Here is a 25,234-nt window from a genome sequence, read left to right on the forward strand (position 1 = left end):
ATAAAATTTAAAAAATGGGAGATGTGTGCGTTTATAGCTGGACGACTTGTACACGTATTACTATTATTTATGAACTTGTATTTCCAAATTGCGAATGATTGAAGTCTAATTGTGGTGTTGCCAATTTAAGTACGTGATGCAAGTTACTGATTGTAGTGATGCCAAAGGCATCTGTTGCGTTCTGTGCAGAGCGGATGAGGGAGGCATGCTTTAGATGAAGTTGATTTCAAGGCTATGAAAGTATTTTTTTCTTCGGAATTTAGTAAATCAATGAAATATATTGCACTTTTTCTAAAACGATCTATTTTGTATTTCATTTGAGCAAAGTTTGGAATACGTCTCTTTTTTTTGGTATAGCCAGTTATTACAGTGAGTGTTATATTTTATTAAAGAGATTCAGCAAACTCTATACACAGAATTGTTCGTCTTCTTTATAGACATTCTATAATCAACATTTTGTTAGTGCATTTTCATAGTCTATTGTAGGTCTTATCCGAACCAAGAATTATTTTGCAAACACTTTTTGTACTTTATCCAAGTCCTTTACTTGTTTAGCAGTAATATAGTGGTCCGTTGAATACCGGTACATGTCTGGAATGCCAATTTTTATCTGATAAAATAGATGTACGGTTGCAAAATGATCCAACAATTTTGATGGGCCAGACATGGAGCGAGCGAACTGAGTGAGCAAAGTTTTTTTCCTTCTGATACCAGTTACCCGTTGTCAGTTAACCAATATATGATTTTCTGGTAATTTAATATTTCACCCTTTTTTCTCTTCTCTTTTTTTTTCTTGCTTGGACCAATCTACAAGTGGATTTCTCAGTCTTCTGGGGTGTGGGCGAATTTATGTAGACAATTTTTTAAAGGGGCGACTCGTGCACCCTCACACTGTTCCACCCCCTTAATATCTCTACCAATAGTAGACATTACAGTCAATATGGAATAAAACAGGGTGTTGCATGAACTATCTTTATGGCAGGTATAAAAGTGAAAATGGCAACAGTGGCCAATCCAGAGGGGGGGAGGCATTTTCGGCCCGTCCCCTCCCTTTGAAAGCCACAACAAATGCAAATAATTATTATAAGCAAATTGTTTTGTAATCATGATACTTAACTGTCTCGTTAAACAAATAATGCGTGCGCGAAGCTCGAGCTAAGATTTTTGTATATACTGACCCTAAACAAGGAAATTTTAAGGATTATATTTTAGAATCCATTAAGAGTATAAATATCTCACCATAGTCATCTAATGCTATTGCCATCCTTTGCTGATTTTGTTAGAATTACATCTAAACACAGTCATGAAGCACCTTGTAGTCATGTAATCATGATTATCATACATATCTTACTAATCAAATACTGCAAGCGCAAAAGCGCGAGCTGAAAATTTAGGAAATATAGACCTGAAGAGGGCATTCTAAGGGTTGTTTGTATGAATTCTCTAAGACCCTACGTATTTGACTAACCAAATGATGCGAGCGCGAAGCGCGAGCTGAAATTTTAGTATATATTGACCCCAAACATGGATATTTTAAGGACTATAGTTACGAATCCATTAAGTCAGAGTATACATATCTCACCATAGTCATCTAATGCGAGTGCCAAGCGCTTGCTGATTTTGTTAGAACTACATCTAAACACATGGAGCACTTTTTGAAGTCATTGTAATCATGATTATCATACGCATCTCACTAATGAAATACTGCGAGCGCGAAGCGCGAGCTGAAAATCTAGGAAATTCAGACATGAAGAGGGGCATTCCAAGGCTTGTTTGTAGGTATTCACTAAGACCCCACCTATTTCACTAACCAAATGATGCGAGCGCGAAGCGCGAGCTAAATTTTTTTGATATTCAGATCAGAAAAATTGACATTTTATAAGGACTGATTTTAGGAGTTCATGAAGAGCAGAAATCTCACCAATCCACTAATGCGAACGTTAGCACGGACAGGAAATGTTTTATATTAAAACCTTAAAATAGGGCAATAACTTTCAGTAGTCATGAAAAAGATCACTACTTAAAACAGGAACAATGAAGACACAATTAAGCAAATAATGTTTCATAAAGTTGTGAAAAAATGCTTCTTATGTTATGTAATATAATATAACACTATGATAAACAACAATTTCTTCTTCCCCCCACTACGTTTTTCTTCCTTTTTTTCCATCTTTTTCTCCTTTTCCCTTTTTTTTTTTTTTTTTTTTGGCCAGCCGATTGGGGGGGGGGGGGCACGTGCCCCCCATGCCCCCCGTAGTTACGCCACTGTTTCCCATGCATCCATCATTTAAAAGACTACATCAGTCTGGAAGAATCCGAACCAATATCATTTTTTTTAATAGAAATATCGTGCTCCTTTTGCGAGTCTTACAATATATATACATATACATTAAACACAAAATCGACTATAATAAGTTGCTTGAACTTTACAAACATCTCAAAACTGTTAGTGCTAAGCCTTATTGTTTTGTACCAATATTTTAATTGTGCTCTATATAAAAAAGAACAAAAATCAACACACACAAAACCTGGGAACTTATATACTTTGGGTTTAGTAAGATAAAAATATCACTCTAAGTTTGGAGGTGTCAAATGATAAGGGTTGTTAAAAAAAATTAATATTATAATTATTTAACCGCGGTATTTAATGTTCTCATTACTGCTCCGATATGGTAGACAAAATATGTTCATATTCAACCAAAAAATTAATGTAGTTTACACATAAAAAAAATCGTACCCCAGAATAATGTTTTATAGACAAGGTTATAGGGTGTCACATAAAATACTTAAGCCAAGTTCATTGAATTAATTTCATCAAAAGGTAGTACATATTAGGCTAAAAGATAGGAAACAAAATATTTGATATATATTTTCATATATATCTCTACGTAACAATAATAATCACCAGAACTTTAAGTATCATGATGCAAAGTAGTGCTTAAATTTGCAATTAAATGAAAAGCCTCCTCACTATTGAAATTTGAGAGCTATATATGTTCAATTATTTAATAGATGAAAAATTACTTAGCAAAACGTGTAGAATAACTCAATGCATCATAACTCTTACTAAACATGCAACTGACTTGTTAAAAAATACTTTTGGCAACCATGTTTTATCTTTCTGCTTTATTTTTCCAGTATTTCTGGCAACAGAACTCACATAAATGTCTGTGTACATACTTTATTTCTATGATAAATGTTCTACTATTCAGAAATAAAAATTTTCATATAGACTTGTATAGAAACAGCAAGCTATGGTCAGTTGCGTTATTTTTATGTAATGAATAAAATAAAAGGTAATTGGTAAATCTTGAAGAAAAAAAACTCCATTAATCAGACATGTATATCCTCTGTCACTGATTTGAATATTATAGTACTCAGATCAGTGACCTCCATTGCTGTGCAGTAAATCGGCAAAGCATTTAGACTGTTATGCCAGCAGCTTGCTGTCGTCATATCATATCATGAAGTTCGTCATTTGTCACAGATCATCTGATAACACAGCCACAACGCATTTCTCAAGTGAAACATAAATAGGAAGCGAGTCTGTTAATTTCCGGGAAACTACATGTACTACTATTATGATGTTGGTTGGAGATCCAATTTATTTGTACAAGAACTAATTGCATTACAAGATAGGAGGCGTAGATTTGATCCAAGCAAAGGCCGACTATATCTGCAGCTCAGGCGCTCAGCCTCAGACGACAGCGCCCAGCTCAGACTCGGTCATCAAGCTTCGAGCTTCGATCCGTGCCGTGGTTCTCCGCTGAAAAACGAGTTGTCAAGAATTTTCTTGAACTTTTGAAGTTGAAGACAACATGTCATTTTCAATACAGTTATGTGCCTTTGTCATTTTAAACTAATACTGGATAATAAAAGATCACGAAGAGAGGATTTAACATGGCATCATCGTGTGTCTACCGTAAGCCGAGGCTGTCGAATCGGGCTTACAGAGATATCTATGCAATTCCTGTGTTCATCATGTTCGTATGGACCACCTGTGTCTGTTTATGCGTGATGGGGCAGTTTCCGGTTGATTCCACCCCGGCGAGTCGGGCGTCAGTAACTTCGAAGAAAGGGGGTGGAGGCAATTCCCCATTGGTGGATAGATCGTTTGAATACCCAGGTACTTAGTCAGAGGATTAGATTTAAATGATTTAACATGATGTTCATAAAATATGATCCAAAAATTCTAAGCTTTATTTTATTGTGAAATAAGTCACTTTTTTTCAGTAGAGGCGCACGGCCAATATATGGGAGACTCTCTCCAATACAATAGGGGAGACAATCTCCCACATTGGAGACTTGCTTTGCAAAAGGACAAAAGAAACAACACCAACAAAAGCATGATTTTTTCCACCCAAAATTTTGTCTCACTGAGGTCAGAAGCCCATTTGTTTTGTGTGTGATTGACAACAAAAATCCTTATCAAAACAAAAGTAGACGGTGAATTTTTAAAGTAGACGGTGAAAAGGGGTAATTTTTCATGAGGAATCTGCTTATCACATTTTTATTTGCCGCCAAGGTAATCCTTTTGCAGCAAATGTAAACAAAGGAAATTGGTCTCCAAAACTGGAGACTGTCTCTGAAATTGGATACCCAAATTCTTCACAAAAGTCTCTGATATTGGAGATAATCTCCCACATTGGAGACAGTCTCCAATATTGGCCGTGCGCCTCTACTGTTTTTCAATCTGGCAATTACTGAATAGTGCCAAGTCCTAGTAGATCTGCTGATTATTCTACTAAATTTAAAATCTGAGGAACTGATTGTAATGTAAGGCAGTTTTTTAATGGAACAAAGTCAAAGGCTCTGCCACACAGTACCAGTGCAGTGGTGGTAGACCTACCTAGAGGACTCTGATGATATATTTTTTTTATTGTATGATGGGGTGACCATAATTTTCGCACATTTTAGAAATTATCATGAAATTGATTTTCAATCAAAAATTTATCACAGTTCACACAAAATTAATCAAAATCATAAATACCAGATGGAAGGCAAGATCCCAAAGTCAAATATAATTAAAAAAAAAAAGATCCCAAAGTCAAATGTGCTTGACGGAATTATAAAGGCCATGTAGGTCAAGGGTTTTGCTTGTATCGCAATCTCAAAATTCCATGGCGATCGACTAGTGCGCGCTCAGCTGAAAAAGTGAGACCTTATTTGCACACGGTTGTTTTGCAAAAGCTTAAGTTTAGCCTTTAGGAAAGAAATCAAGCAGACAAAGGTAAGATAATTATATCAGATGGAGGTTAAAATGCCATAAATTCGGTTGGTGTCACACTTTACTTACTTATTTAGAGACCTCTGCTTGCAAACTGGCGATTTCTTGATAAGTTGATGCTTGTCGAGAAGATCAGATTTTCTCGGAGCGGACGCAAAAGGTAACAAAATTTGCTGATGTTAACATGCCACGCACAGTACTAACCAAACGCCACAGTGCTAATCCGATGCTAATCCCCTGTGCCACATTGATTTTGGGATCGTGAGTTGTATTCACTCCTTTCAATAGTCATGATTACAATTGCTTGTAACTCTCTAACTATTAGTTTATCCACAAAATATTGTGTAGTAAAGTTATAGGAAATTTCATACCCCTTATAATGGTTTCCTCATTATATGGATTGGTTATTATCTTTGCCGCTAAAATATGAGTTGTATCAAGTAGTTCCATTTTGCGGAGTGTTTTGTATGGATCAAATAACCTAGGTCTCTTCCCTCTCAGACATGTCAGAAGCAGAGCCATATCTTGTAAAAAATATACTCGAAAAAGTTGAATGTAAACCGCGTGAGTAAGTTGATCTGTCAGAAAGCAGAGTTTGCTCTGCACACAATAGTGCTAATTACGGCGTGCATGCGATGCGCAATACAATGCAAAACGGCGTAACAGTGATTGTAATTCCGAATGTGCGCAGTCATGCACGAAGCAGGCGAGGGTAGGAAACAATGCAAGCACAAAGCAATCAATAGTAGGCGTGGAAGCACGAGTGTGGCATGTTATAGTAGGATACGTAGCGTGCACGAAGCACTCAATGAGTTAATAGAGACATTACCTTAAAGCTTGTGTATAGTTTTGGTAAATCCACCAAAATGCACCTATCACTATTCCAATTCATTGCTAGCTAATATGAATGGATATGCCCTATAACAGTTATGATGTGGAGGATATGAAATGAAAATGTGTTTTACAGGATAAATTTTGCGATTTTACATGGAAATTTAAGTTTATCGGGTCACCCGATCAAATTAAAATATCTGTGTGTTTTTTTTCTTTCAATTAAATCCTATTCCAAATCATGGAATGGGCTGAAACTTTCAAGATATGTTCTTTGTCTGTAACTTTTGGATATCTAATTCTTGAATGCCCAATTTTTTAATTTAAAACAAGCATCGCCGAGAGAGGGCGCTATATATCCAAGATTTAAATATTTGAAATTTTCTCAGAGAAGTGCAGTTGGAAAAATATCTAACGGTCTCTACGCTTCAGTAAGACTGTCATATTAGATGATATTCGATTATCAATCATTGGTCTATTGACGGAGGGGATACCACAGAGTCAGACAAAGTCTTAGCGGAGCATATCCCTGATAAAAATAGACCTATTTATTGTTCTATTTCCGATTATGATGTTGTCCACAAGACTCGACATTCTAAAAAAAATGAAATGCCATAACCGTTATAAAAGTATCCAGACAAATACATATACATGTACATGTAGAAGGGTAGAAGTGACACAGGTCACATAATCCAGTTCAAAGGTCATTTTGGATCAATGAACTATGACCATGTTATACCTACATATAAAAGTTAAAATGTTATCCAAAGATGAAGATTTCGACATTTTAAGATTTACATGCAGTAAGTTTGACAGTGACAGCCCTCCCCATCCCCACCTGGGAATACTAAATTACAAGGGGGCTCGGGGTGATTGTCTCTGAAAATTAGAGAAAAAAGAGCCTCAGAAATTCTCTATTCACTGCAATGTTAAACCTTTCATGTACATGTATCCAATGTTGCAGGTCTAAGGCATTACATGTAGGTTGTGAACAGTGACCCTTAAAATAAAAGACTGACCCCCCCCCTTGCCCTAAACTGGTGCCTGGTCCCATACTTGTGTAGACTTTACAAGGCATCATGGTGATGTATTCCCGGTTGTTTTTTCTTGTCTTCTTTGATCTAGAATGTAGCACCAAAGATGTTGCATGTATTGAGGAACATAGAGAGAAGGACAGACTGGGTAAGGAGGCTATCATGATGCTTCATAGGCAGATGGATGATGACCATGATGGTGATGTAGAACCATCAGAAAGCGATGAGGTGAGTTAACAAGTAATGCAAAGCAAATGTAGTGGGGAAAACCTACCAATTTTGACTGTTGTTTCTAAAAAGCTGTATGTATTAGTATGTTATGCATAACTGTAAAATGCATTACGGGTGACTCTTTATTGCAGTTTATCCCAGATGATGCTAGAGAAGGGATCACCAGTTGTTTTGTAGAGTTGTTTGTAACATTTGAAAGGAAAAGATTTTATGAAACACAATCACCTGAATTTATTTGGATGGTTTATATATTCACTTGGTACCAGTGTTGAAATTACTTTTTATTTTTAGGGAGCCATTTTGAAAAATAAAGGAGAGCCACTTTTCATTTTACGAGAGCCATTTTCAGTTTTCGAGAGCCATTTAAAAAATGATTCAGCGCATGTTTTGGCATCGTAGTTTTTTCCTGCTTGTTTACAAACATATTTAATGTTAAATATTGTTTATTTAATTGCTATTTACTTTTTCTTCATTGTCATTAATTGTTTATTATTTTCTTTATTGTTGTTCATTTACATTTAGATCTATTGTTTGTATCTCATTACTTCTTGTATATTAAATTAAATGGATGTTCTAAACTTTCTTTTTGATGTACAATTTTGTCCATCAAATTGAAAAGAATGAAGTTTATCAAATTTGAACAGAATTTGTATTCAGAGGAATTGGAATTCTTTTCATTAATACTTTTTGACTAAAACTCACTTGAAAATTATTTAATGAAATATTGAATGCATCACAGCCTAACAGCTAACTTCACCATGTCAACTATTTCTCAAGCAAAGCTACTCTACATGTATGCCTACGCTAGCGCAGCTCATGCAGCCACTGAACATTGCACAGCTCTCAGTCAATCATCACCGCAACACACAGCTCACAGTCAATCTTCACCGCAACACGGGCGTGTATGAAACTGCTTTAGCGCCAATACATGTATACACTCATGCACTGAACGTTACCAAAAATCCCCACAGAAAATCCTAATTTTGGTCTGAAAATTGCGGGATCTGCGCCAAATTTCCAGAACACCAAGTGGCTTAGTTCAGATTAGAGAAGTGGAGTCTCCGAAAATTACTCTGAAATAAAAAAAAGTGATTTTCTTCAGAGCTGACGATGTTATTTTCTTGCAAATTTAGGATGGTATCTTATGAAATCAATCCAATAGAAAAGGATTTTTTTCGCTATCAAAGTTACGAGACCTGCTGCCGCGGCTGCACAGCGTTTTGAAAAATAGTACAAGGGATATCGAGAGTTTGAAACTCGATTCGCGTTTTTCTGAAACGCCACGCCCGCGATTCTAAAAATCTACTTAGTAATACACGTCAGAATGCGATGGTGCATAAAAGTAAAAACTGCGGCTGCGCTGGCCTGGCTGTTTGACTGCTAATAGTAATGCAGTCGTATTGGGAGACTGATTGGGCGCTGGGCGCGGACGGGAGCGATTTTCATGTTGAGAGTCGCTCGGTACTTGGCAATTTTAGGCACTTGCGAGAGCGATTCCAAAGCACACGAGGGCGGAATTGCTCGTCGCTCCCGTGTATTTTCAACCCTGCTTGGTACATGCAGGTGGTTTTCTTCTCAGATACAGTCAAACCTGTGTATAGTGGCCACCAAAGGGAAACGGAAAATGTGGTCACTATAGACAGGTGGCCACTATAGACAGGTTGGCGGCCATCTTGAATTTACCATGTATTGTAGTACTGTGCAATGTAGTATACAGTGTTTTTAATAAAACTTCAACTTTTTTATATATTACATGTACATATATGTATTGCATTCATGTATCTACATGTATTTCATTCAACCAAATACTTATATGTTGATTATATAATTGTCATTTTAAAAGTAAGATTCATGTAGATGTAGCCTATCTGATATGCGCCGGGCTATATTAGGCAAGTTACTGGTCGCGCGAAGCAGACTGACGGGCGGGGGCGAAGCCTGAGCGCCTATCATCACTGGTAAAGTCATCAATATGCATATATGGTTATCATATATGCGTGACATACTTTTTATTATGCATCATTCATGAGCACCCTTGTATGCACCCTTATATATGGCCCAATCATGTGAAAGAGCACCCTTATATATGGCAATCAACTGTATTTTTTAACCAATCAAATATCATCGCAGTCTACATGTACGTCACGTTCAAGCTTCGTCGCTTATTGGTCCGTGTTCATGGACAGTTATGAATATTTATATTGAAGCTTACATGTAGTTGGGGGTTCGTAGAATTTCTACGAACGGAACAAGGTAAATAACCAGTGATGATAGGCGCTTGGGCTGCGCCCTCGCCAGTCAGTAGTTTGCCCACTAGCCTGATGCATATCAGATAGGCTAATGTAGATGTACATGTACCGTAAGTAACGGTGTATTAACCGCACCTTTTTCTCGGCGGGATAGAAGCAAAAGTCGGGGGTGCGGTTTATACACGGTGACGGGTCTGAGCCAGCCTGCCGTAACCCCTCCCGTACATGTACGATGTCTGCCAGTTCACAACACATCGAGTGGCCGGGCGTAGCCGCCCAGGCAATGTCGTTTAGAGGGGTATGAGCCGCGGGTAATGGGAAGCGATTATTACGATCTTAATTAAATATTGTCCATAACAAACGCACCCACCTTCATGACACTAATTTTGACTTTATTCTCGATTCAAAGTAGTGAAGTTCCCTGGCTAATTTAAAAGAGACGCCAAGGCTCGGTAATATTGTACCGCTGAGCGAGAGTTGAGTGAGCTTAGAGATTGCGTTGTAATGTGGTTATAGTGCGACGTAGCTGGCGCTATTCAAAGTCCCGTTTCACGCAAGCTTTTTTTTCTCCTTCCTGTTTGCTTTTCATAAGATACCATGTAAACCACGCACGAGAGAGACGGCACGAATCGTAAAAACTTAGATTTTGTTTCTTTGTACCTCAAATGTGCATGCAAATGTGAGAAGAATGGTTTTTTTTTTTTTAGTCCAGAGTTGGGGGTGCGGTTAATACACGGGTGCGGTTAATACACCGTTACTTACGGTAGTTGCTAGTGCAAAGACTAGCTATTCAACCACTGTTGTCAAAAGTTGTCAAAAGTTTCGGGGAAGCTTGCTTTTAGTGGCCACTATAGAGAGTGCACCTTATCCACACATCCGTCGTCCATCGTCTGTCATCCGTCCACAATTTCAAAATGCTACTACTTCGCCATTTCAAGTCCGATTTCAATTCTGTTTGCTTTATATGATAGCACTAGGTGGAGCATTCAAAACTTCTACACAGAATTTTGAAATTCATTAAAATATGCTAATTTATGCGCATTTTTCAAAATTCACAAAAAATGCTACTTCTTTATTTGTTGACCGATTTTGATTTTTTTGCTTCCATCTGGTAGAACTTCATGAGGTTCACCAAACTTCTACACAGAATTTTGAAAATTTTCAGTAGAAAATTATTTATGCTAATTTATGCAAAATGTATTTAAATAAATCACAGAAAATTCCTCTCCTTCTTTATTTGTTGACAGATTTTGATTTTTTTTCTTCCATCTGGTAGAGCTGCATGAGGTTCACCAAACTTGTACTCAAAATTTTGAAATTTTGTCTGGAAAATTATTTATTCTAATTTATGAAAAATTTATTCATAAATCACAAAAAATGTTTTTTCTTCTTCATTTGTTGATCAATTTCAGTTTTGTTTGCTTTATATGATAGCTTGAGGTGGTGATACAAAATTTAAACATAGAATTTTGAAACTCATTGAATCTGCTATTTATTCATATATTTTCAAAACTCACAAAAATTGCTTACTTATTTGTTGATTGAGTTTGGTTATTTTTGATCCATCTGAGAGCTACATTAGGTACCAAGGTTCTACACAGAGTTAAGAAACTTTGACTAGATAATAATTAATACTTAATTCATATGAAATTTATTCATAGATCACAAAAAATGCTTCTATGTCATTTCTTCATTAATTTCAATTCTATATCCTCATTTTATGTCACCAATATAATTCACTACAGTGTCAACTGGGCTGAAATTAAAATTGTGTTAAATTGTGTTGCGAGATGCCGGATGAGCTCCACATCATTGATGTGCTAGTTCTCTCTTTTTTTCTGTCGGGTCCCAATGCGTGAGAAAAATGGGTGTCATGCGTGAGATCGTGAGACGGACCCTGAATGCGTGAGTCTCATGCACAATGCGTGAGACTTGGTAGCTCTGTTAATAGTGTTTTTCGTTCCATTTGCAAGGAAGCAAGTCACTATTGGAAAAATCCATGTGATAGTCAGGCATGATATTCTCCCGATTAAAATCGGAATCCCAGGTTTTTATATATATTTTTTTCATTAAAAATATTATTTATTTTTATTCAGTTGTTATAATTTTTTTATTTGAAATCCTTTGCCCAAGAACATTCTCATGCTGCTTTTACTGCTTTTTAAGGTCAAATTATAAAACTGTCACAGACTCACCTTGAAATATCACTTTTGATTTCTTTGCTATGCAAGAGCTTGTAACCCCGAACTGGGCTCCTCAGACTTCGGCAGCAACCCTTGGCTACTTTTCATATTTTTTTCAGTCCCACATTGCTACATGTACCACTTGAAGCAAAGTACATGTACAGTACATTGTACATGTGGACTATCTAGAAGCAAGTTGGTTTTATAGAAGTGTTTTTGTTCATTAACTTTTCCAAAGGAGAACACTCTCTGCTACATGTATATATTGTCTAGGGGGAAAAAAATTTAAATATACACAGTACTTTGGTTAGGGCGCAGTCACATTTCCCCTATGGCGGCTGTACAGTGAGTCGAAAACAGCTGTTACATTTTTTTTGTACCAGCTACATGTACATATGGGTGGTTTCAATGAAAATGAATAAAACAGTGCTCTGTTTCAGACTCGATGATGGGCGTAATGGAGAAAATGTGACTGCAGCAAGAGATACTCTACAGGCCACAAATTTGCACATACATATATGTAATACGGTAATGCAAATTTAGATTTGGTGCATGCACACATGTACACTGTAGGCAGGAAGAGTATATCAGTTTATGAAACCTGAATTCGGGAGGTTCTAGAAAAGATCTGTACACAGAACCTAGCAAATAAACTGACATGAAATCTGATGACAATTTCACAGCATGTTAACTTGAAATGAAAGTTGTTTATGTGTGACGGGTGAACAGCTTGAAATTTGATCCATTTGTGAACTTGATTTACTGGTATACACTGAGATCTTGAGTGCACTTACATGTTCATGTTCATGTATGCATATTGTCAGTGAGTTGAAATATTAAATCTGTATGAAATTATCAGCCAATGCAAAAAGTACTATAAAACTTTGATCAACAATGGAAAGACCCCTTACATTTGTACATGTGTAACCTGCACTTTTTAAAGCATTATCAACCTCTAACGATTGGGTCTTGACTCTTGAGAGGATTCTAAATGTTAAAAAAATGCTGTTTGAAATTGTGAGCATGTTGTTTAAGCCTTTCACTATATTAAGAAGTTGTTTAAACTTTTAAGCAATTGTTTAATTCTTTTTATGAAATCATTAACTTTTTAAAAACACCTTGTTTAAACTTTAAACAACTAAACCTTAAAAATAGTTGAGTGACAGGCTTAAACAACATAATTTTAAACAGTGTTTTTACAGTGTGATAATAGTTTTATCCATCTGTGGCATTGTGATTCCCCTCCCTCCATAGGACCCCTACCCTTTGACTATCTTTGAATTGTATACAAAATTAGTTCCCTAATTTGCTATACATGTATATATATATTTTTTCTTTCTTTTTACTCCTTTAGTTTTTGAGAGATGAGCTGAAGTATGTTGATGACTTTGAGAGACACTCACAACTTCATCGGAATGATAAAGAGATCAGTGCAGAAGAATTGTGGAAAAGCTGGAAGTATTCAGAAGGTAATTCCCTCCAAACCAATTTACATTGGGTGGTTTCAGACTGCCTCAAAGTTTGCCAGTTCCAGGTATTTTGGCAGTGTGAAAGCAAAGAAAATACCCGCTAAAATAGTTGGTACAAAATTATGAGAACTTTTGTGGGGATATTTTCCAAGGTTGGAGTTATTTTTGTAGTGTGAAAGCAAATTATGGGAATTTTTAGCCCAGCGTGTAGTTGGGCGCCGGCGCCGTGGTTGGCTGCCGAGCTAACGATTTTGAATCTCGCACCTTGCCTGCTTATCAGACCGTACTGTGCATTCTCATCACAACTTCAGGAACTTATCCAAAGGGTATGCAGGAATACAGGAATAATTAACAGGCATTTCTAAGCCTGATTTTTTTTCCTAATTTAACAGTAATTCTTGTGATCAAGGTGGTTTACCTATGTAGCAGCTCCCCCCCCCTGGACTTCAATGGGGAAAAACATCTGCTTATTAAGTGTTTCATTAATGTTTTACAAAGAACATTCACTTTATTATTTTTTTGCTGAATAAATCTTACTGTGATTTATTGAACATTATTAGTACACTGTACATGTTTTTTATGGTCAAAATGAATGTAAAAAAATCCCAATATTTTTCCTAAAATGAAAACCAACAGTGAGAAACCCTCTTTAATCTAAAAAAAATCTAAATAGAAATAGCTATAATTTAATCCTCCTTCAGTCAACCCTTTTCATAGTTTTGTGCATGTTGCATCATGGGAGTTTTTTTTTAAAGATAATCCTTGCCTCAAAATGGAATATGAATAATTTTCTTGAATTGTTAAAGTATTACCTTGGTGTAAACATTGATCATTGGACAGATATGCCTCAGAAATCAATCTTGCCTCACTGTAAAAATATTACATTTTGGAAAGTCAACCCTATTAGTATAAAATTTTATTTTATTGACCCCCCCACCCATGACACCCATTAATCCAAACTTCAATACTTCAGTATACAGTGAAGAGTTTTTTCTTGCAGTATGGGGAAACTATTTTTATCAGTGCTTATGTAGGCTGCCAATAATATTTTGGTTCTTTGAGAATAGGTTCTATTTTTCACAGATGTTTATTTCATATTGTGTACATGACACATGTTATACTTGGTCAATTCCAGCGTAACGGACATGACGTTCAGACAAATTTTTGTAATTCAAATGTTTATACAGTAGAATTAGCAGTCTTTTGATAATTGTTACTAAGCTTATCAGACACATGTAAGTATCAGTTACATACACATAAAATTTCAAATCGTTTCATTGAATAGTTGCGGAGAAATTGCACTCTTTGTGAGCGTAACGGACATGACACGAAATGGACGAAGCATTTTTACCTCCTATTGCTTATCAAAATTCCTGTGAATTCTTAGATTGCATGCACCTGACATTGGTGTTAATTTAACCTTAAGACCATGCTCTATCCATAAAATGGTGTTTAACAACAGTTTTGCAGTGCATTCTGTATTCCTAGCTCAAAATGTAGCGTAACGGACATGACACACGAAGCGTAACGGACATGACAGTTTTGTCCACTTTTTGTAAGCGAATATAATTATTTTATTACAAGATATGGTACAAGTCTAATTGTTTACATGTTAAGGCTAGAGGTTAGAGACACATATCATAACTGGTAATCTGTAATATCTCCTATTATTTTGCAATTTGAGAGGGGGTCTTTTTGTACAATATTCATAAAACAAAAAAATATTTAGAAAAATTTATTTTACACCGGTTAACAACAGTTAATGAGTATTTTCCAGTTACTACCATCCGCCACACCTAATTAAAGGAAAAAAAGTTGATAGAAAAGATTATTTTTTATTCATGCCCTAATATTTGATAATATACTAGCGTAACGGACATGACACCCTTACGAAGTGTACTTCATCAGCACTTCTAGTTTGAAAATGGAAGAAATATCAATAATATATGTAATTATGTAACAGCAAAGTACCTTTACTAACACTCTAAAGAAAAATATGTAGATATTATTAGCAGGTATCATTAAATTAATAGCTATAGCCTAAGTGATAATTTTATATTGAATACAACGTTTATCGTACCACTACGACACACTGAGACCAAATCTCATTTTTTGTGAGAAGAAAACAAAATTTACCAGACCTGTATAAATCCAAGAAGAACAAATTATGGAATGTATTGTATGATAAAGAACATGTACTAGTATTATTGTCAGTTTTAAGATTACAAAAAATGGTATTAAAATTTAATAGCAGTACCTGGAAAGCGGTCTATCATTATCGATTATGTATGAGTTGAAAGGTAATCGGAATGCTTGTAAATAGCTTCTGAGATTTTTTTTTCATTCAAAATAACTATCATCCTGAGTATAATCATCCTTTCAACAAACCTTGGATGTTCTAAATCTTATAATCTTGCTTGCTGACAAACGTGGCTGTATCTACATGTAATTTTGTTGTATTGTCCGTGCTGCTTGTGTACAATTGAAGATACATCATTCAAATCGTTATTATGGCTGACCAAAATACTATGACATAATTTATTGATCGCGCCACATTCTTTCCACGGCCCCTTTGCTTTGTGATTCTGCAAAGAAGTGCCACTGTAGATTCATGGATTCATAGAGCTACATCATGTATCACAGATATCCGAATACAAACTTGCTTTTAAATGTGATCCCATGCCATCACTGAAGAAGTACATGTAGAGGTTGGTGTAAGTCAGATACTTTGAAGTATTCAGTGATCATTAATTAACAAGTTGGAGTTTTATCATGCTCCAAACTGTCAGTGCAAGAACCTAAGATAATCAAATGTTTGTTCAAACACGAATGATGCAGATTGTGATCTGAGTATGTTGCCAGATCTAGCTGTGCTTATCCTAACATTATGTAACATACCGTTAATTCTCAGAAAAATCTACCAGAACAAGAGCTGAACTTTCATCATTCACCAACTTCTAAAAATAGCTTGAATGACATGCAGATTCTAGGAAATATTACATTCAGCTATCCTCAAACAATTGAGACTAACCTCAGCCTGTGACACTGAGCCTAATATTTTGTTTTTGTAAATGCTGCCATTTGCCATATATAAGGCGTCATGTCCGTTACGCGAATTGTCATGTCCGTTACGCCATTTTTATGAAAATGAGAAATGGTAAGGGAAAATGATTGCTACACATGGTAGGGGGTTTAATTCTAACATAGAATCTGAATCTGCAGTACCTTTAGACAAATTTCCTGTAAGCTGTGAAAACTTTAAGTGAAAAACGTAACGGACATGACACTGATAATGGTAAAGAAATCACACAAATCTGAAGACAAATTTCTGTAAAATTGATGAATGGCATAAAATTTAACAATTATTTTCTGTTGATTTAAACATTAATCAACTATTCAAAAGTTAAAAGAGACATCTGGGACCTTGTTTGCTTTTAGTAGAGACAGAAAAGATGAATTGTTCAAAAATAGCCACATTTTTTACATTTTGCAATATACTATTCTATTTTTTTGATGATGGAAAAAACTACAAAATTTTATCAATATCGTGATTTTTCTATTGGAAATTGAGACTTTATAGATTACTTTTTAAGAAAATTTAACTGCTTGAGTGAAATCTGAAACTTCATTTTTTCTCTAAAGTGAACATTTTCCATGGAATTGCCCACTTGTTTTGTTCCATTCATTTGAGCAAAGTGGTTCCACCACCTTGCTTGATATGCAATATTCACCTTTCACTCAAAACTCTAGTGGTATGACTGGTACACATGTACTAGGTGTGCATTGTAAACGTAGAACTACTGTACTTGTATTTTCTTCTCATGTAACAAATCAATAGTGTATCTCAAGCACCTCACACTCATCCAATCTAATATTCCCACGTGTGCTTTGCCCCTTATACATGTAGTTTGCTTTAAGCCGAGACCGTACCCAGTTGTACTGGAAACGCATGTGTATTTGGTTTTAACCTTTTGCCAGCTTTAGTTGATGAGATTTGCCTCGATGTTCTAGAAAAAAATATATTGGGGTTAAAGTGATGACTATGGATAAGTACAGCAAAACTTTTATTTGGAAAACAAGAGTTTATACTTACTGGAGCAGTCTATAGTACATACACAACTATTTTAAAAATTATATCTTAAAGGGAATCCAACTTTGAAGTTTAGTATGATTTATGTGTAAAAAAAACCTAGAATGCTAAAATCTTGAAAGAAATCAGACAAAGAATAAGGAAGTTATTGCAGTTTAGAAACTGAGTTTACTGTGTACATATTGCAAATTAGCTTGTGACAAGTCACTTAGGTTACATACACATTTAGGCCTACTTTCCTATTTATTGTCCGTACATGTATTAAATCAAAAATTTTGAATAACTTTGATAAATATTTAACCACCTAATTTCAAAACTCTTTTGATACTGTAATTTTCTTTTGTTTTTATGTTGGTTATAAATATAAGCAGGAATAAAGCCTTACTTTTAAAATAAATACATGTACAAAAATTTATGAATAAAGTCTCAATTCTAAAGTTCATGAAAAATGATTGTCATTGCAAATATATATTACAAACAAGGTAACTAGGAAAATGATTTTCATTGTTATTTTTAGGATAACTCTATCTTTTTTTTACACAGTAGAGCGACTGCCAAATTTGGGGGGCTTTTTCTTTCATTTTAAGGGCTATTTTGGGGTTAACAAGTAGTGCAACTTCTGAAGGTTTCCATGGCGAAGAAGAATAGTGTACATGTACATGTAGTAGGTTTCACGGTACACGGTGTACCGTGAAACCTACTACTACGCTAAGTATTCATGCAGTATAAAAGTAAATCATTGTTCTGCCATAGTTAGAATACTGATTTTATAAATAATCTTGAATATTGTTTGTGACATATATGTTGGGCGAATCTAGAAAGAATGGTCGCCCCAAAGTATGCATTTTGGGGGGAATTTTTATGGTGATTTGGGCTGTCAGAACTCACTCAGGAGGACAAAATCATCCGTCACCCTCATGTGTATGTATTTCCTCTCCTGTTATAATACAAACATACTTTCTGACAAATTTGTGCAGTGCAAATGAAGCATTTAATGGAAAATTAAACCGGTAAATTTTCAAGGGACGAAAGATAATATTTTTCACCAGATACAATTTCTATGTTTACATGTACATTCTAGTCATTTGTTGTACAGTGTATCTTGTACAATGTGCCTTTTCCAACATGACCTTTTAATTACTGTGGTACACATAGGAGACTTTTTAATGTTAACCGATGTTCAGAATATGTCATGACACTTCTCTGGTATCACAGCTGGAACTGTGTTGTTGGTTGGTGTTATATACATGTAGATCCTAGTTTAATCTGAATGAGACAGTCAGTACTGTGAAATTACTATACATGGCCTGGCTATGTGATTTGAACTTGTTCCAAAGGTAGGAGCTTGAAGCAATAAGTTTTGACAATTTTCCTTTGGTAGCTGATACAGTGACAGATAAAGGGGTGCATGGGTAACAATCAAAGAGCTTCTATTTTAGCTCTTTGCTGTAACAGTGTACATGTAAGTGTATGGTACATGTAGTTTTCAAGCACAAACTGCAATCTTTTCCTTCAAAATAGACATTATCGTGAAAATTATACCAACCTGCACTTCATGTTTATGTCACAGTAAATGCAAGCACAGACCCTGATTGATCAGCAATTGGGTCTTCACAAAAAGACTAGCACGTTCATGTATTCAGTACACAAGATATTTTAGGATTTGCATTCAGACCCCTCTACTCAAGTGAAGTGATTGCGCTAGTGCTGTTATTGATAACCTCTTTATCGCTAGCCTTGTCAGTAATCGCTTGGTTTTTGCCACTTAGCGATATCGATAACCTTTCTTTCATTGCCGATAATACCCGCTATTACATGTACATGTATGTAGGGACAAGACTGATTTTCTGTTATTTCACGGAAATGGCCTTTTGAAAGTGGCTTTTCAAACAAAACATCAGGGAAAACATTTTTTTGACACCGTTCTCACTCCCATCCTAAAACTAGTTTAACATGTAATGAGAATGGTCGAAGCAGTCTTGGAAGCGATCTTCCAAACCGGTTCAGAAAACCACCTCACAATGTTGTTTTTAAGATTGCTTTGCCTCGTTAAACTGGTGTTACAAGTAGCTTAAAAAAGTGAGGATGGAAGCTATCTTGGCACATTTCGAGCGCAATACTCAACACACTGTATGTGGAATGCCTATGCTGCAGTTACACCGCTTTAAGTGAAGTGGTTTTGAAAACCACTTTTGGCTGATCAAATGGGAACGCTAGCGATCTTCCAAACCGGTTTCCAGTATAACCAGTTGTAGAAAGTAATGAGAACGGTGTCTACATGTATTAGGCCAAGTAAAAAAAGAAAGTAGTTGATCGTCCTCGCGCGCATCTATTTTGGCCGCCGCATGGAAATTTTTGATATTTACTATTTTCAAAAATTGGCTAAAAAAAAAAAAAAAAATCGGGATGTTCCTTTTTTGATGTTCCCTTTTTCATTGCAGCATCAATTTTCTTGATATTTACTATTTTTATGGCTGCTGAATAGCGAAAAAAATCACAAAATTGGCGAGCGATTTGCTCTCATGTGGTTTGGGATCTCTCTCGCAACTTCAAAAACAAGCAAAGTCCGATATTGCCGTAACTGCAGGAAAGAAAAAAAATCTGATTTGGTTTTCTATTGGAAATTTGAAGATACCATCATAAATTAGCAAGAAAATAAAGTTTGCAAACTCGGGGAAGATCACAGATTTCTTCATTTTTAGTGCATTTTCGGGGACCCCGCTTCCTGAATCTGAACTAATCTGTCGCCTGCTTTGGAAATATGGCGCAGAAAAATCAATTTTGATGATGTAAATTTGTATTTCGGCGGGTTTTTTGGTGAGTGATAGCACCTGTACTTCGATGTGTGTAACGGTGATTGACTGTGCTTGTTGTGACTCTGTTGGGTAATGCATGACTTGTGTGCTGGGATGTTATTGTTATTGACTGTGCTGGCGCAACATGTGAATTTGTGAAATCAATTGAGTTTTCTAACGTCAGCAGGCAGTGCATTGAATATTAAAAAAAAATAATTTCAACTTGGTTATTCTTTATCAAGATTGAAAATAATTAATGGGATTCCAAGAAGTGCCAATTCTGTTCAAATTTGATAATCTTTATTCTTCCTTGAGCTATTCAATTTGATGGAAAATTGTAAAAATTAGTTAGTAAATATATCTAACACAGTTACAAACATGAAATAATAAATATTATGTGAACAATTATCAATTAATTCAATCATCATTTAACATTTGATATCAATTAAAAAATGAATAAAAATTGAACAGTATTAAACAACATGTTAATGAATATACAAGTAGCTGGAAAACTGCTATGCGAAACCATGCCCAGAACTAAAAAAGAGATTGGCTCTGGAAAACTAAACATGGCTCCATGGTAATAAAAATGACCCAACCCCCATGCATTTTTTACCTTTACAATATACATATATATATTAATATAGAATGTTTAAATCATTTACTTGACATGAACGTTTTGTTTTACAATACAGTACCGGTATACATCAGTATAAATACATCGATAGATTTTTATTGCATAATACATTTTCCATAGATTTCCAATCAATTGTATATATATGTATATATATATATATATATATATATATATATATATACATTTCTACTCATTTATTATTAATATTGAGCATGCATCGATCACATATTTCGAGCTTGACATGGCCTGACAACCATTTGAATAAAAAATAGCAAAAAAAATAGTAAAAAGTAAGGACCTCCCTCATCACTAATTGTCAAAAATGGGCCGAGAAAATGCCTCCTTGTTTTTAAAAAAAATAGTAAGATAGCAAATAGTAAGGACCTCCCTCATCACCGCTCTCAAAAAACCTGGACGATCAACTACTTTCTTTTTTTACTTGGCCTTAAACTGCACGTGTATGTTGCCAGAAAAGCATTTATTCATTTATTTATTTATTTATGTATTCTATTTTTTTTGGGGGGGGGAGAGGTTTGATGAAACACATGCACAAGACTTTGAAAAATAACAAGTTTCTTTTCAAGTCAAATGATCAATACTCTACATCATTTCATAGGTATTCATGTTGGCCTACATACTAGTTTGTGTTCTCAGAAACAGAAACAGATTTCTTATTTTTTCCAATACCGTTTTCATACTGAAGGCGAAGTGGATTTACTCCGGAATAACTCCGGATTGAGGTTATACGCTTGTACTGCGGACCGACTTTAAACCCCCTTTCATATTGGCAAGCACCGCAGCAGTGTATCCGCAGTCGTTGCCATGGTTTCCAAGCGAGTTCGCGCCATACTTGTGGCGAGATCACAGCGATAAGCGCATACCGCATTTCCGGTGCGTAGTAACTCCGTTTGTAACCCTCTTCTCGAAGTGGGTTGAGTACTCCGCTTTGAATCCGGATCAAACTAATCTCAGAATTTTCATATTGCCCTCCAAAGTGGAGTAACTCCTCCTGGACTCCGGACTAACTCCACTTCGGCTCTCACTATGAAAGGGGTACAAGTGGACATATCTTCAATCTTTGGTCTGCTTTGCCTTGCATTAATATTCCTTGACAGTTCCCGAGTGTTTTTGTCAAGTAACAGCAACATCTTCAACAAAACTTTTTTTGATAATTTGCAAAGTTCTTGCTTTTATTTCATAAGATTCATAATTCAGTTTATCAGTGCCTAGGTGAATCTTGATCTTTAATTTTTCAAAAAAATATCTTTGCAGTTTATAACTGGACCGTCGACAAAACTGCCAAGTGGTTAGAAGAATCAGTAGATCTACCACAGTATGCAGAACGTTTTCAAAACAATGGAATAGAAGGATCAGCTTTACCAAGGTTAGTACGAACAAAAATAGGTTATGTTCATGGGCTTGTTCATACACGTATACATTCAATGAAATACTGTAATAAATATCAAAGCTTACGTGTGGTACATTCATGTACAACTAAAAATTATTAGTGGGGAATTTGTCTCAAAGTATGAAAATTCAATATTTCTATATACATGTATGGCTCACAGAGCTCAGTGGTGAGGATGATTTGTTATGAAGTAAATTTGTTATTTAGATATGGTCCATTTGTCTGGGTGGGAATGGGAGCAAAAATGATAGGCCTATAATGTACAATTTTATGGATCACAATGCATTGATTGAACTTCGTGGGTTTATCAAATTTTGTTTGTATTAAAAGTGGATAATGTACAGCAGTCTTCTATTAAAACAGATATGAATGTAGGCTTATGTAGCTTAGTTATTGAATTTGAACTTTCAAAATATTATGTACATGTAACTGATGATTCAGAATATTTATGAAAGATTATTGAGGTGAGTATTAATGTTGTAGATTTCATTCCAGCTCATACATGTATGTATCAGTATGAAGGACCTTTGAATACTCACCAAAGAGAAAAAAATGATCACATTGAGAGGGAAAAGTTTAAGGTCAAGTCCACCCCAGAAAATTGTTGATTTGAATCGATGTAAAAAATCAAACGAACAAACCGCTGCAAATTTCATCGAAATCGGACGTAAAATAAGGAAGTTATGACATTTTAAAATTTCGCTTATTTTTCAAAAAACAGTTAAATGCACAACCCAGCGATATGCAAATGAGAGAGTTGATGATTTCCATCACTCACTATTTCTTTTGTTTTCAGTGTTTGAATAATACAATATTTCAATATTTACAGATCTGACAATAAGGATCAACTTAATTTAACCATAAACTATTAAAATAATGGTAATTCCACATGTTCAGGGAGAACTTTGTTTCACTTGACAAGGAGGAGAAAATTAGAATATTTCATACAATAAAATACAAAAGAAAAAGTGAGTGGGTGATGTCATCAGTCTGCTAATTTGCATACTTACCAGGATGTGCATAATTATTACTGTTTTGTGAAATTAAGTGAAACTTCAAAATGTCATAACTTTCTAATTTTACATCCGATTTTGATGAAATTTTCAGTGTTTTGCTTGTTGGATTTTTCTCCTTTTTTTCAAATCAACTTTTTGTTGGGGTGGACTTGTCCTTTAATGAAGAAACTAGCATACATGTAAATTCTTTGAGAGGAGACTCTATTAGAAAAGTTAACATCCAATCTTTTTTTATACTCAAGTTTCCTTGCTTGCTGGAAAACAAAGTGAAAACTCACTGATATTATTCAGATTCTTTTTCCAAATTATAAAATTGATTTTTTTTTTGCCTTTTTCCTGATTTCACACCTCTCTGCTCTCAACCAGAAGAGTAGTTTACTACATGTATGTTCATGAAATTATCCTCCTCTGGCTCTACAGTGACTCAATTACGTGTTGCTTGTATCAAATTAACCTCTTTGTTTTATAACTCTATATGTATCTCTTATTTTCCCCATCCATGGCAAATCCGTATGACATGAAAATGCTATCTAACCTTCATTTCAAAACACACTTTTGAATGTTTAAAATGGCTGTGCTACACATATTGCATTGTCTCCTACTTACATTACATGTATGTCCATGCTGTGTGCACTTGTAATTTCAATAATTTACTGAATTACTATGCATCGTACATGTAAATCTATTTCAAATGATTATAACATCTATTCACCTCAACTTAAATATTGCAATATTCATTGTTGGATCATTGAATGTTATCATTGTGTTGAAGTTTCGAACACTATTCCATTTATAAAACGTACATGTAAACTGCCTTGTTACAAATGTTACAAACTCATGCGTCATATGAACCTAATTATTTTCTATGATATTTTCCATGAGAACTGTGCCTGAATTTATACCAGTCATAATTTAACTCATTAAATATCACAAACAATCTGTTTGTAATATTGCACCTTTATGGCATTTGTTTTGTAATACATTCATTAACATTCCTAATTAATGCATCACTATTTTATTATTGGTTATGGACATTTATTATAATTTGCAATCTAATTGCTTTTCTAAATTATATTCTAAATGCGACATGATGCCTTTCTTAACTTTATCCAAAAATTCTGTAAGCATCTACTTTTATGCTCTTGTTTTTTTTTCTCTCTATATCCCTCCCTCTCTTTTGCATGTCTTCTATTTACCTACATGTACATTGTATTGTACTTATAATGCTTTCTCTCTCTCTCTATCTTTCTTTGTCTCTCCATTTCCTGGAATTTCTACCGAACATATGAACTATTAATTTGGTTTTTATATCTTTGACCATTTTGCTGATAAATAATTCATTCTTATAATTCTGCACCATTTTCAAATCATTGCTTTGATTTCCTATTTGTTCTTATTTTGTGTTTGTTTTCTTATCTTATTCGATATGCATGAATATGAACAATAAACATGATGTATGATGTTTACCTTTTTTCTAAATCATGTTGGGCTATGGGAATTCTTGCATTGGTATGTGCCACCATTTGACATAATCTTTTATACTTAAATACTTTGAAATGTTTTCACCCTCTTGCCTGAAATTCCAACTCGCCATATACGTGTACTTCACTTTCGGACTTTCATCTCCTGACCCTTCACCTCTGACCCTTCACCCCTGACCCCAACCTTTAACTATCTCCAGGTTAGCAACCAACAATGGGCACTTCATGACAGCAATCCTTGGAGTCACAGATCCCATTCACAGACAGAAAATATCCTTAAAAGCCATGGATGTTGTCCTCTTTGGCCCTCCTAAACGTAAGTTTCTGTACATATAAGACGAATGAATTATTGCATGTTGCAATAACTGTATTTTTTGTTGTTGTGTTTCTCTCCCCAAATCCCCTTGTTTTTCTTCTTTTTTTTCATATATTTTGTTGCTTTCTCCCATAACACTTCTACACTCCTTGAGTATATAATTCTCTTTCGCTTTCACTGCACATCTTTTTACTGATCTGCCTCCACTTGTTTGGTGGGAATGGGTCCTCTTTGTATCTCTCCTTCATTGCATGTACCTATGTCTGT

At 35.2% G+C, this 25,234-nt stretch overlaps 1 protein-coding gene across 4 annotated transcripts in view; it reads left to right on the forward strand.

Annotated features, from left to right (window-relative positions):
• Positions 1–3,465: 3,465 nt before the first annotated feature.
• The window catches only part of LOC121411980 (stromal interaction molecule 1-like), a 63,965-nt gene continuing 42,196 nt past the window's right edge, over positions 3,466–25,234 (forward strand). For 3 of the 4 annotated variants that reach the window (XM_041604894.1, XM_041604914.1, XM_041604908.1), the window contains exons 1-5: positions 3,466–4,126; positions 7,184–7,320; positions 13,110–13,224; positions 22,019–22,130; positions 24,852–24,967. In XM_041604894.1, coding sequence (XP_041460828.1) covers positions 3,901–4,126; positions 7,184–7,320; positions 13,110–13,224; positions 22,019–22,130; positions 24,852–24,967 — 706 coding nt within the window. In that variant the 5' untranslated portion in view covers positions 3,466–3,900. The remainder of the gene's footprint in view (positions 4,127–7,183; positions 7,321–13,109; positions 13,225–22,018; positions 22,131–24,851; positions 24,968–25,234) is intronic. The other variant, XM_041604901.1, reaches the window with a different exon arrangement.

This window comes from Lytechinus variegatus, chromosome 1 (assembly GCF_018143015.1).
Source record: "Lytechinus variegatus isolate NC3 chromosome 1, Lvar_3.0, whole genome shotgun sequence".
Lineage (NCBI taxonomy): Eukaryota > Metazoa > Echinodermata > Echinoidea > Temnopleuroida > Toxopneustidae > Lytechinus > Lytechinus variegatus.